The sequence below is a fragment of the Paramisgurnus dabryanus genome, chromosome 19 (genome assembly GCF_030506205.2).
Source record: "Paramisgurnus dabryanus chromosome 19, PD_genome_1.1, whole genome shotgun sequence".
Classification (NCBI taxonomy): Eukaryota; Metazoa; Chordata; class Actinopteri; order Cypriniformes; family Cobitidae; genus Paramisgurnus; species Paramisgurnus dabryanus.
In genome coordinates, this window is record NC_133355.1 from 13,021,140 (window position 1) to 13,034,500 (window position 13,361).

General features: G+C 37.0%; 1 protein-coding gene across 2 annotated transcripts in view; it reads right to left on the reverse strand.

The window, feature by feature from the left end:
* crybg2 (crystallin beta-gamma domain containing 2) overlaps window positions 1-13,361 on the reverse strand; it is a 39,251-nt gene that overhangs the window by 9,628 nt on the left and 16,262 nt on the right. For both annotated transcript variants that reach the window (XM_065290114.2, XM_065290109.2), the window contains exons 4-8: window positions 9,869-11,546; window positions 3,465-3,512; window positions 1,659-1,777; window positions 724-934; window positions 250-389 (exon numbers count right to left, since the gene is read on the reverse strand). In XM_065290114.2, coding sequence (XP_065146186.1) covers window positions 250-389; window positions 724-934; window positions 1,659-1,777; window positions 3,465-3,512; window positions 9,869-11,546 — 2,196 coding nt within the window. The remainder of the gene's footprint in view (window positions 1-249; window positions 390-723; window positions 935-1,658; window positions 1,778-3,464; window positions 3,513-9,868; window positions 11,547-13,361) is intronic.

Below are 13,361 nucleotides of genomic sequence, written 5' to 3' on the forward strand. Positions count from 1 at the left end.
GGATTGTGCTAAGCTACGCTAAAAGTGGTACCGCCAGACTCGTAGATCAGCTTAATGTATTCCAAATCAAGAATCAAATGTTTAACTCTAGGGGAGCTGGAAAATTAGCAAATCTTTAAAAAAGTGGAGTGTCCCTTTAAACCCATTAATCAATATTTTAAAGATTTTACTTTAAATCAGCACAGAAAATGCTGGAAAACCCCTGACAATGACTCTTAAACTACAGATTAAGCAGTGCAGATTACTCACAGCCCAGCATTGACAATCACGGAGTTCGCTTTGACCGGATAGCCGTAAATTCTGGCGTCATCTGACGTGTCTCTGAACGTGACTTTCTTGCCCTCAGCATTTTCCTCAGGGAAAAGACAAATTTCAGGAACACTGTAATCCTGGAAAAAAATATTTAAAGGTGTACAATAAACTGCAATGTAAAAATAATAAAGTAATACACAGGTGTAATACTGTTTCGAGACACATGGAGGCATACTATTATCACTAAGACATGGCTATGCTGTGAAACATTACACCAGGGAAAGCATTACAGGTAGAAGCTTTACTGTAGGTTTTACCACTCACATTCATTCACATTTTTTGCAGTTAACGCTAATGAGGTCACTGTACAGGTACAGTATAACCATTCCAGACATACATACAAGCTAAAACAATGTCCCCTCTAGGGGAAATATTTTGAGGATAACTTTAGTTAACATAAATATCTCATACCCGCACTGCTCGTCGTATGGATCCAATGACAAACTTTTTCTTCAGCCGTGGTTTGGACTCATTTTCTTCATCGCCTTGATTTTGTACTATTCCGTTCGGCCGATGATCCTCTTCTTCATCCAGAGGTCCAAAAGGATTTGTCAGCTCTGTGTCCCCCTCATCTAGTGCTATTCTTTCTCCTTTGAAGTTTGGCTGCTCATACAACACCCAACTGAGGAAGACAAAACATGTAAACTGTAACAAGAATCTTTTGACATTCTGTATTTTGTCGAATCCTAATTTATTTTAACATAATATAATAAAATTATAAAGTGATCAGTATTTTTGCTTTGTCACCACAATGCATGGTCTGTTCCTTTAAAATACATGACCAAAGTTATAGTTTCTGATGGTGATCTATTATGATCTATTATAGCTGACATTGACTGATCACCCCTCAGATAAAATCAAAGTGTAAACATGTCACTTATGCATAAACATTCATGAAATTCCATCAGCCTTTTTTCTTTAATAGTTATGTGTGTTGTCAACCCTTAAACGTTCAAACCTGAATAAATAGATAATTATTTCTGTATTATGCCGTTATCATCCTATTTATGTGTGTTTACTTTCCTATGGGTTTACAATCGCGCTTGTATTTTGCCGTTATATATGCGCCTTATATACAAAGTACATATTTGTTAGGGCAAAAAAAATGTTTAAGTATTTATTGCTTTTAAGACTTCCCAAAATAGTCTTTGCAAATGAAAACGCAAATTTCCATCAATGATGAGAGAGACTTTTCTGCAGTATGGTGTAGTTACAGTATCTACCACCAGGGGCCAGTACCGTGCTAACCAGCCAAAGCAATCAGTAGTAGAATAAGCTTGTTTGTGTGGTTATGTTTAATAAAAGTGCACTCCTAAAACTGAGATTAAAGCAAGTACATGACTTACCCTCCTCTGACCACTCTTATTGAAATGGTCCCTGTAAACTCCCATGGTGTGGCATCTACAACATCACCTCGGACTTCAATTCTTTGGCCGGTCAATTCTGGCTGGTCAAATATTAACATCTAAAAAAAGAAAAACAGCTTAGAAAAGTCCCACATATCTTTGTTTTTTACAATGGCCATATTGTTTGATATTTTACCATCTCAGCCACTAGAGGCAGCAGATGCAGGGACAATGAACAATCTTGTCTGTGAAACAGAGCATGTCACACTTTGTCCTACTTTTTTAAACCTCTTTTGTTGTCTTATAACCTTAAGGCTGCAATATTACACTGACCAATATTATAGGTTGTTAGGAAGAAATAAATCTTATTGCAAGAAACCGTCCCATAGGGTATTTAGGATTAAACTTGACTATCCAGTTTCTAAATCTCAATTGGTTGCTGAAGCAGAACGTAGGAATTTGAAAATTATTCAGTGAAAACTAATAAACCAGAACATCACCTTATCACATTGTTCACATTAGACAGCAATGTTGAATCCTAAAACTGAAGGTACTTATTTGTTTTATTTGTCATCTAATTGTTTTATTAATAAAACATCTTAAACTGTGTTCCGAAGATGAACGGAAAATGTTTGGAACGAAATGAGGGTAAGTTATTAATGACATTATTTTCATTTTTGGGTGTACTATCGCTTTAAACGTTTCAGCATGCTGTCCCCCTTGTGTAGGATACATCCACTGGCACCATCTTGTGGCCCCCAGTTTGAGAACCACTGCTTTAGGGGACTGTACTGTATCTACACATTTTAGGGGTTTCTTCACTAACATCCATTCTAAAATTACAGAAAGTCTGATCTTGTAAATCGTACACAATGTAGCTTTAACATTACTGCCCTATAAAGCCAAAGCGGAGTAAGTACGCATTTGGTCAAAATTGAGTTAAGGGTTAAAATGGGCTTTGTGAGATATGTTGTGTCTTTTGACAAAGTCTCCTGGTTCAATTTTGTCCCATTTCAGAGAAACGTGTGTGCAAAAATTGCAGTAACATGTTTGACTGGCTGGTGTAAAAAACTTAAAGGGCATTTTTCTCAGTTTCAGTGTTTGCGTAGTTACTGCACTTAGCTTTTGTAGGGCAGAATAGATTGAGTAATTCCGACTTAGAAGTATAATTTTAGGTCTTTATAAACTGGATAAAATACTAAAATCAAATATTTAAAAGATATAAATAACATAAATGTAAGAAATATAATAAAGGAAACAGAATAGTAACTCTCAATCCATCACTGGGTCGTGTGTAATTGTGACGTTTTTTATCCTGATATAGGAAAACTCAAACAATCAAGTCATTATATTGAATACAGCTTATGTGTTTGAGCTTGATCAAAGTAGATGTGTTTTTAATAAAAACTTTCTTCAATAGCAACGAAAGCATATTTTTTTAATGACTTTTTGTACTGAATAACATTAATAACCTTTTGATTAACCCCGAATAAAAACAAATGCATGTTTTCTTGGTGCAAGTTCCAACATAAAAATCATTTGATTATGTAAAGCCATGTAATTAATTTTTTATACCCATCTGTCTGACACATGAACGAGTGGAAATGTGTTCTTGGACTGATGACACACGCCCAAAAATCTCTCTCGCCTGCTCTTATCTCAGCCTCAGGCTTAATGAACTCAAACACATTCTGTCACATCTTATTTTATATAATGAGTCCAGACGGGCTGGTCTGGTCTGATCAATTAATAAAATCATTCAAGTGGTTTTATTCAGAAAAATAAAGTGAAAGTGACAGGACTCACCTTTCCAGGTCGAGGATTTAGTTTCCCATGTTCCTTTTGTTTTGTGAGCTGAGTACAGAAAATATTTAGTAAGACGGTTAGGAGGCTACAGAAAGACACAATAAAATATACTACTGTAAGTCTCTCTGCAGTAAACATGGATGTGTGTAGAAAAATACAAACTGAAAACTGTCTGTCTGTGTATTTTTGGCACAAAGTAAAAGCTATCTTAAAAAAATCACAATAACAAGATAAGATTGTGATAATCATATGCTGTTAAGAAATATTATGCTATCATGATGAAACAGAAGCCGTGGATAACTCAATAATATTATTGGCTTCAAAGCGAAAGAACGAGATCATATGTTCATGAAATCATAATAAATAGATGACATAAAATAATTGATATTGTTTATGCAAAATAGGACATTAAAAAGGTCCCTTTTCAAGTGCATTATTTCATCTCTTGTCAAAGAGAAGCTTTTGAAGAGTTTGGTTATGTCTTTATATCAACCTTTACTTTAATATTAAAACGCTTCTATATTACTTATAGTAAAATACAGCCCAGTCTCACGAAATTACATACCTATAGTCACGTAAATTTTTGATTTTTTTTAGTGATACTGTCACAAATTTCCGTTTTTGTGTGTGTCACGTATTAGTTACTCAACTAATTTGTCTTATTTTCTTACCATTGTCGCTTCGGTTTAGGGTTAGATTTACATAAAATGACATCCTTACCCAAACCCAACTCTAACCCTAACGCAGGCGACAATGGTTTAATAATCAGAAAATATAAAAAGAAATCAGAAAAAAAATAGTATAAACCAATATTAAAGTGACATCCTAATGCAAACAACAATTCTAACCCTAAACCGAAGTGACAATGGTTTGAAAATAGGAAAAAGCAGTTGAGTAACCAATAACAGAAATAATTGATACGGTCACGAAAAAATGCAGAAATTCATAACAGTATCACAAAAAAGAATTAAAAATTTAAGTGACTTTACACTAAAACAATTATTCATTTAATTAATTTTTTTAAGGTAAGTGGTTGCAATCTATTAATTTAAGCTACAATTAAACAAAAAAATTTGAAAGGCAAAACAAAACAAAAATCCTTTGTTGAGATGTAGCTTAAATATATTGGTTGCAACCACTTACCTTTGTAAATTGAATGAATCATTTTTTTCACGTTATTTCATGAGACTGGGTTACAGCAAAACAGCCCCAAAACATTGTTTTGCGCATCTATACTACATTTAAAAAATGCATTTCACTAAACAGATAAAGCATATAACCAAATAAACTGTATATATGTTGTTTTGGTTTTCTATATACTTTTGTGAAATGTTTCTTCAAAATATTTTGTGAGGCCACTTCATTACAATATCCCATATTTGTGTACATTACCGGTCAAAGTTTCGAAACAGTTGACTTAAACTTTAACTATGATCTTAAAAATCATTTCATCTGAAGGTGTATGTTTAAATGCTTGAAATTACTTTCGTAGACAAAATATAGCTGTGCCAATCAGATTAATTTCGGTTATTAAAAGCCAAAAAATTTATATTAAAATATTCTTTTAGAAATAGATGACTTGTTTTGAACATTTCAGGAAAGCAGCCAATAAGAACCCAGATTTGATGTAAACTCCTTCAATATTCTTTAAATATCATCCTAAGGTGACACGCACTTCAATGACACGCATACGGTGTCGCAATTTCTAGGCAAAGGGTGACTGCACTTCAGAGTTTTGATTTATTTTGGATGCTTTTAATCACCAACATAATTCCCACAGTTACGTTTGTGTTATGCCATAGTTAAGAAGAGTTTATTATAATTATGTAATGTGGAAAAATATATAAATAAAGAACGAGTGAGTACTCCAAAACTTTTGACCGGTAGTGCATGTAGAGGTGAGAAAAAGCCCTTCCCATGCCTTGTTGAGCGAGATGTCTTTGCGCATGCAATGAGCCGTAGAAACAACATTACACACAAGTTTCTTCTGTTTGCATATGGGGATGTTCTTAGTGACAAGCCAAATAAAGGATTTACATCATTCAGATGCCATAAAGATATCTTCATATACTAGCAGGTGAGTGTCAACGGTGAAACATAACAGTAAATATAATCAACTCAAAAAAGCTACTATGCCTTGTTTCATCATTGGTCACAGTTGTTCAATATCTTCTCATAACAAATATTTTATAAGGACCTTTACGCCCAGGCTATAGTCTGTTTTTTACGCATACGAGAAAGTATGTGCCAAGTCAAACGCACAGTCTTGCAAAGCATAGTTCATTTGAGTCATAAACGTGCGCTGATGTTCAACCCAGGCACATTGCGACAAATTGCAATACCTCTTGCACTGAAAAAAAATGACTGTCTTACTTTGTATTTTTGTCTTGTTTTCAGTAGTTTAGTTTTAAGACAAAAAATATGCAATTTAAAGGACAAGTTCGGCATTTTAGACTTAAAGCCCTGTTTTCAGATTGTTTATGGTCAAATAGAATGGTTTTGACTGAAATTTCGACATTTTCGGCTGCCCTGAGAATTTTCGCGTGTTTGTGTTTCAGCTCAGACCTCTATAATGGCTTTATAGGTGCACTGGAACAATCCTTCCTAAAATGCATTAAACTTTCGTTTACAAAGACGTGAAACTCACCGAGTGGTCAGGGGTGTTCACTGATATGCTCACACAAAAATCGCTGCAAAAGACGCATTCCAACAGCTGTTTTAGCATTCGTTGTTAACTTGTGGACCTATTTCCCCAAACGCCTCACACCCGTACATTCTTCCGCTTAGAGCTTGAATAATAAACACTCCAGCCCAGGTGGTGGCGCTAATCCGCCTTTGCCAATTGCAAGAATAGAAACAAAGTTCCCGGCGCGGAGTAATACCGTACCTCACAGGACGTCTAATACAGTCAATGGAGTTGGTAAAAACTACGATAAAACCTGTTGGAATGCGTCTTTTGCAGCGATTTTTGTGTGAGCATACCAGTGAACACCCCTGACCACTCGGTGAGTTTCACGTCTTTGTAAACGAAAGTTTAATGCATTTTAGGAAGAATTGTTCCAGTGCACCATTAAACCCATTGTAGAGGTCTGAGCTGAAACACAAACACGCGAAAATTCTCAGGGCAGCCGAAAATGTCGAAATTTCAGTCAAAACCATTCTATTTGACCATAAACAATCTGAAAACAGGGCTTTAAGTCTAAAATACCGAACTTGTCCTTTAAGTGAATTTGTGCTTAAAACAAGCAAAAATATCTGCCAATGGGGTGAGGAAAAAAATCTTGAAATAAGTTTTCTTTTTTCTTAAACACTTAATTCAAGCAAAATTTTCACACCCTATTGGCAGATCATTTTGCTTGTTTTAAGCAAAAATTCACTTAAATTGTATATTTTTTGTTTAAACTAGACTTATTTTCTAAGTTCATTTTGCTCATCAAGAAAATACATCTTAATTTAAGAATTTTTAGATATTTCTACTGAAAACAAGACAAAAATACTAAGAAAGAAAGTCATTTTTTGCAGTGTGTGGCCTACATACGCCTGTACGCACAATGTTTGAAATGTTTCAAAAATCTGAGGGTGTGTGTGTACAGCAAGTGCACACTTTTCTGATGACAAAAATTGCATCACATGCACTGTACACAGACCCTCGCGTACGCATAAAAAATTGACTATACTGCTGCCTTAAAATGATAAAAATGACTACATCAGACAACTTATTTAAATCATACTTGTAGGTGCACGCAAACAGTACTGTATACTGTATTACAGAACATAATATTTGCAGAATACTATTACAGTATTTAGCATTTCAGGGCCTATCCTAACAATAGTCTATAGCCCACGGGAATTCGGCAGTGATGTGACTGTGGCACGAAGGCACATCATATTTTCTCTGTGCCCATTTCAAATGGCAAACACAAAGCAAGCCACTGCCAAGACAAAGAACAGGGTGTGTTCTTTCCTAAGCAGGAATCCGGTATAACAAATTTATCAACGCAAATTATTCAAGAACGAAGAAAACAGAGAGATAACGAACTCTGTCACATTCAATTAGCCTCCCCCGTTACCCTTCCTCAGCTTTAGGGAGGACCAGATGTAGATAGCAATACTGATCTGGCTTCAGAAAGTGAACACATTTTTAATGCAGCTTCTTATCTATGTCAGTCAATCAATATGTATTTGGAAGAAATATTCCAATAAGGTCAGTTACAGGAAAAAGAAAGTTGGCTCTATTGTTGAAACCTGAACTGTTATTATCTGTGGGTTTTCTCTTTGTTTGAATATGATCTCATTACATGCAGGACAGAAATAGCTTCGGCTCGCGGCACCTGTAAATGGGTTTCTGTTTCCCATTTATAAGTGAGAAATAATTAAACAAATGGGAAAAACAGTTAATATTAGTATTAATAAAGACAGGCAGGGTCATGCAGATACTCAACGTTAACAGCAAAGGGCAAACTGTTTAACCTTAGACTGTGCATACAAGCAATAAAAAACCTGTCAGATAACTTAACATTACGGGAGAAGTGTGACATTACAAATGAACATGGGTTAAGGTGTGTGTAGATAATATGTAGTTTCAAGCTACTCCCTGGTGACAGACATTTTTATAGTTCCTTATAATTAAATCTTTAGTAAAATTCCAAGTCACACCCGCAGGCCAGAACTGCCTGGGCAGACACATGTCATGTTTAAAGAGGATTTAAAGTCACAAAAAAACCAATCCATTTTTGATCATTACTTCTGTTTAATATTTGTACAATGCGTCATGAATGTGTTTGTATTTAGCCAAGCCCCATTCATTCCTTAGGATCCAAACAGGAATGAATTTAGAAGCCACCAAACACTTCCATGTTTTCCCTGATTGTTATATACTGTAGCTATATTTATTGCCACTTTTATTTTGTGCCACCATACTTACTCGTGTAACTACTCATGTAACAGTCTCCAAATAGGGAAAACATGCAAGTGTTTGGTGGCTTCTAAATTCATCCCAGTTTGGATCCTAAGGAATGAATGGGGCCAAGCTAAATGCTAACACATACACGACACGCTGTACAAAGGTTAAGTGCATGCATTGAAAAAAGACAGGTGTGTATTCATTCATCTAAGTCGAGGTAAGAACATAGTAAAATATAGAAAAACGGTGGTGTTTTCCTTTAAAAACACAAAAACCGTTGAGCTGCACCATGTTTTTTAATGGACAGTAGGAAATGTGAGTACTGCGTGAGCACTGATGTAATGTATACTCCTGTCAGTCTCTATTGTAAAGCCTTCCCACTGAGGCGTCATTAAACCCCGTCTAGCCTTTCATCCACTGAGGTTTAAGGCAGAGGTGCTAGGTCAAACTGCTGTAATGTTTATCATCCTACCTACACTTTAAAAACAAACGGTTCTATATAGCACCAAAAGTGGTTCTTTGCTTGTAATCATAGAAGAACCATTTTTTTGTGCCATATAGCACCAGTGAAGCACCAGTAAGGCACCTGTGTAGAACCATACAGTGCTATGTAGAACCATGGGTGGTGCTATAGTGGTGCTATATGGCCCCTATATGGTTCTACACTGGTGCTTCACTGGTGCTAAATGGTTCTTCTATGATTACGAGCAAAGAACCACTTTTGGTGCTATATAGCACCGTTTGTTTTTAGAGTGTAGTCCAAACAAACCGGCTTGAATCAGCTAATTATAATATTTAAGTGTACTTTAAAATGATGGGCAGGTGTGTTGGAACCTGCAAGGTATCCAGATACAGGTACAATGTCAAAAAATGTCAAGAAATGATGCCAAACTGTACCCTATAAAAAGGTCCTAATATGTACTATTTAGGTACAAATATGTATACATTTGGTAACAATATGTACCTTTAAGATACAAATATGAACTCTCTAGGTACAAAGGTGTACTTTTTGAAAGGTACCGCCCCTAAGACAGCCAGGGAACATTTTTGAGCACTTTTCTGGCAGTGTAACTCAACTGAAAGTGTGTGGCACTAGCATCGCCCATGCCATGGGAATTTGAGCCAATGGGAATTTCCAGGAAATACAAATACTGATACTTAAAAGTTTCTCTGGATAAAAGTTGCATACATGTAAATATAACGTACAAGCTTTGAGATCTAAAACAGACCATGTTTCTGTGGGTTATACTGTCTTGGTGTAAGTGGTTTTATATCAAGTTACATTAAAGCTGATTGGAAAGCGGTGACATGGTATGAAAACAACGGTCTCATTCTTTTCATGTCCTCATTCTCGGAGTGATAAACTTTACACCCTTTTACCCATACTTTTAATTCTTACAATCTATGATATAAATAAAGATATCAACAATCTTTACCCTATTGTAGTCATATCTAGTACAGTATTGATCTTTTGTTATTGTTGACATGCAGCAATACTCACGTATGAATCAGGAAAGGCTCTGTATTTGGGTGCTAAGTTACGTTCTGGCTCCGGTTTTGGCTTATGATTCATTTGAAAGCCTTTGTTGTCATTGTTTAGATTATTGTTAAAATGATTGTTTAGATGAAGACCTCCATCGACACTAACGCTACGCTGAAGACCCAAAGATGGCGAGTTTTTGAAAAGAGTTTCAGATGGCAACGAGCGATAAAGCTCCAGAGAGTTCTTGTGGTTGAAGCTTGTCGCCTCTGTGGGGGAATTTTGTTGGATGGAGGGAGGCATGCTTATCCGAGGTGTTTCAGAAATCCCACTGAGGGAACTCGACGAAGACCTGAGGTACGAGAAGCGCTCGTAGCGGCTTGCAGGTGGAGTGTCTGTACTCTTAGGGGCTGAGCTGATGCGTTCGTGGCTGCTGCCTATGTCTGGGAGAGATGCTGCTCGGAAGATGGAGCGATGTGATCCCTTTCCGTTTTCGGTTGGCTGAAAGAACAGGCTGTTTTCCAGACGGGATGTGTTGAGCATACTGCTTCCGTTCGTAAGCCCAGTCGACGGGGTCTCTTCGGTGCTCAGGTCATTGAGAGACCCCCTGCGCATAACGATGCTGTTTAGGGCTGAAGCTCGCATGGGCAGGGCAGGCCCGCGGTTCTCTCCAAACTGCTGTTCTTTCAGCAGGGTCAGAGGAGATCGCATGTCCTTGTTGGAAGACCAGCTCATTCCAAAATCTGGAGGTAAACTGGAAACTCCATTCATAACCTTTTTTGGCTCTGTAACGGGTACGACTTCAGGTGGAGACAAGATCGGCGCATCCTCTTCGATTGGCGGCAACGAGGAAAAGGGTGTGTTGGATGATGTGCGTTGCAACCTTTGTCGGACCGGTCGGTCCATGCTCTTCAGCGTGTCCACCAGGCTGTCCATCTCTGAACTGGAGGAGTAAATGAGAGGTTCGGGTTCAAGAGAAGTGGGCGAGGGAACCAGTTCTACGCGTGTCGCGTGGAACACGCCAGAGAAAGAATCCTCTTCCTCCTCTGTGATCCTCAAGCTGTTCTCTAAACGTGCCTGTGAGTCAAAGCCTGTTTTTTGTATATCCGCCTCTCTCCCTCCAACAGGTGTATTAAGCTCCACCCCACTCCTCCCACTAAGGTAACTCTCACTGCCCTGTTGAACTTCGCTCTCGGTGACTTTCCAGCTACTGTTTCCAAGGCTACCGGTGCTCTCAGAGGAGAAATAAGTGGGCTGGGTTTTTTGTGTCCCAGGGGAGCCGAAATGAGAAGTGTAGAGTACTTTTTCATAGCTGGGGGACGAGCCATGTGTAAGGTTATAGTCTGAATTCTCCATAAAGCTTTTGAAGTGCTTTACTTCAGAGTCAGAATGAATGCCCTGCCATCTTCTGTGAAATTCAGGGCTGGCTGTGCTCGGTTCCGACCAATCTCTTAACCCGTTGTTGTCAAATGAACTTTCATAGCTGCTCTTACTGTCGGTGCTAACAAGGGAAACTTTACGGGCCACCTTGACATCTTCTCTGCCCTCTTGGGTGGATGATGAGCGGCGGCTGAGCTTCGTATTTAGGACGGCAATGCCAGTGCTCATGTTTGTGTCTGATACAGGCTCAGTTTCTTCTTCGCTCTCTATATCCGGCTCCTCGATCACTGTACTGAGATCAGTGGATGCATGAAAGAATCTAGAGAAAAGGATGAAAAACAAAGAATAACATTATTAGTTAAATCATATTGTGATTAGATACCTGACAAACGTTTCCCTGTCATCAGTCAAATTAAAGTCTTGACATAAAATAAGACACGTTGTGTCATATTTAAATTTGAAGTGCATGATTCACTGTTAAAGGAAACATATTAGATTGCACTTATAAGTAAGTACAAGGACAAATTATGCTGTAAAAGCAAGATGTAAAAGCATTTTTAGTGTGGGAGTGTATTGCAATTTGCATAAGTAAGTTTTGGGAGACAAGACAATACATGTTATATCAGCACTTCAAATTGGATCTCTGCCTATTAATCAGTTTGAATCTCTTTATACAAAACTAAAAGGCTAAGTGAGACTTTACTGCAGGAAAAATGCAGTAATATGCATTGTGTAATATGCATTTATTAAATGCACTGCTTGCAATAATGCATTTTTGTCTATGTGATACAGAAAAATACATATTTTACAAAAGTGTACGTTTAAGTGTAAGACCTGAATGTCTGAAAAGATATGTAACTGGCAATCAAATATACAATTGTTAAGTATAGTAAAATGTTGTTCTCTTTTAGGCAAGTATTCATTTAGTTAAACATTACCTTAACAGGATGCCCATGGGTTTACATTAACACACATTCAACACACAAACCTGCTTAAAAACAGGCTAAAATAACACAAATTAAATGCTTAAACATGATACATACTAACACAAATACAAACAGACACAGACCAAACACGTTACACACTTACACAAACCAAGCATAAACATGTAATTTGAATAGTCCCTCACACTATAACACATGTAGGGGTTTAATTGATATAAAAAACAATTAAATTATTTTCTGCATGATAAAGTATTATTGTTTAACCCTCACATTTATTTTTGCGCTACTGTGGAAGTACATAAATCTATAGTACATAAATATATCAAAATATAATTCAATGATATTCAAGACCCACCTTATAGGATGAAAAAGTAGGAAAGAAGATGCGTTTAAATGTCATGTAGATTGTTTTTCACTACAGTTAGCCCTGAGCCATTTCAAAGAGGAGGTATCAAGTTTTATCAGCTGATAGTCGCTGTAATAGCCAAAGCATGCACCCTAGTGGCAAACCTGGATGTCACACCCCGTTCTTGCTTCCGAGGAATTTAAATGAAAGTAATTCAAAACACCCAACAATGATTCTCTCACCCACAACACCTTGTGGGTGTAGTTCGCTGTAATTTCCACAGTATTTTGTCTGCCTTCTACAAATTCTTGTGGTTAAAATTGAATAACGGCCAAGCCCAGTTTAGTAATAACTTCAATTTTTACATGTTGTATGCCACACAGAAACAGCTAATGAGAGAAAATCATTAAAATTAAATGTTGCATCATCAGTACAGTACATGACACTGCCAAATGAAGCCGCCAAATGACTTTCATTTAGTGCTGTAATTTAAAGTGATTCATGGACAGTTGTTCTCCATCTAAGCAAATCTTAATTTTTTTTTAAGAGGTTAAGAGGTTTGCACATGCAAATCAAACACGCTTTAAAGGGATAGTTCATCCAAAAATGAAAATAATGTCATTAATGACTCACCCTCATGTCGTTCCAAACTCATAAGACCTCCGTTCGTCTTCGGAACACAGTTTAAGATGTTTTAGATTTAGTCAGAGAGCTTGCATTGAAAATCTATGTACGGTATACTGTCCATGTACAGAAAGGTAATAAAAACACAATCAAAGTAGTCCATGTGACATCAGTGGGTCAGTTAGAATGTGTTGAAGCATCGAAAATACATTTTGGTCTA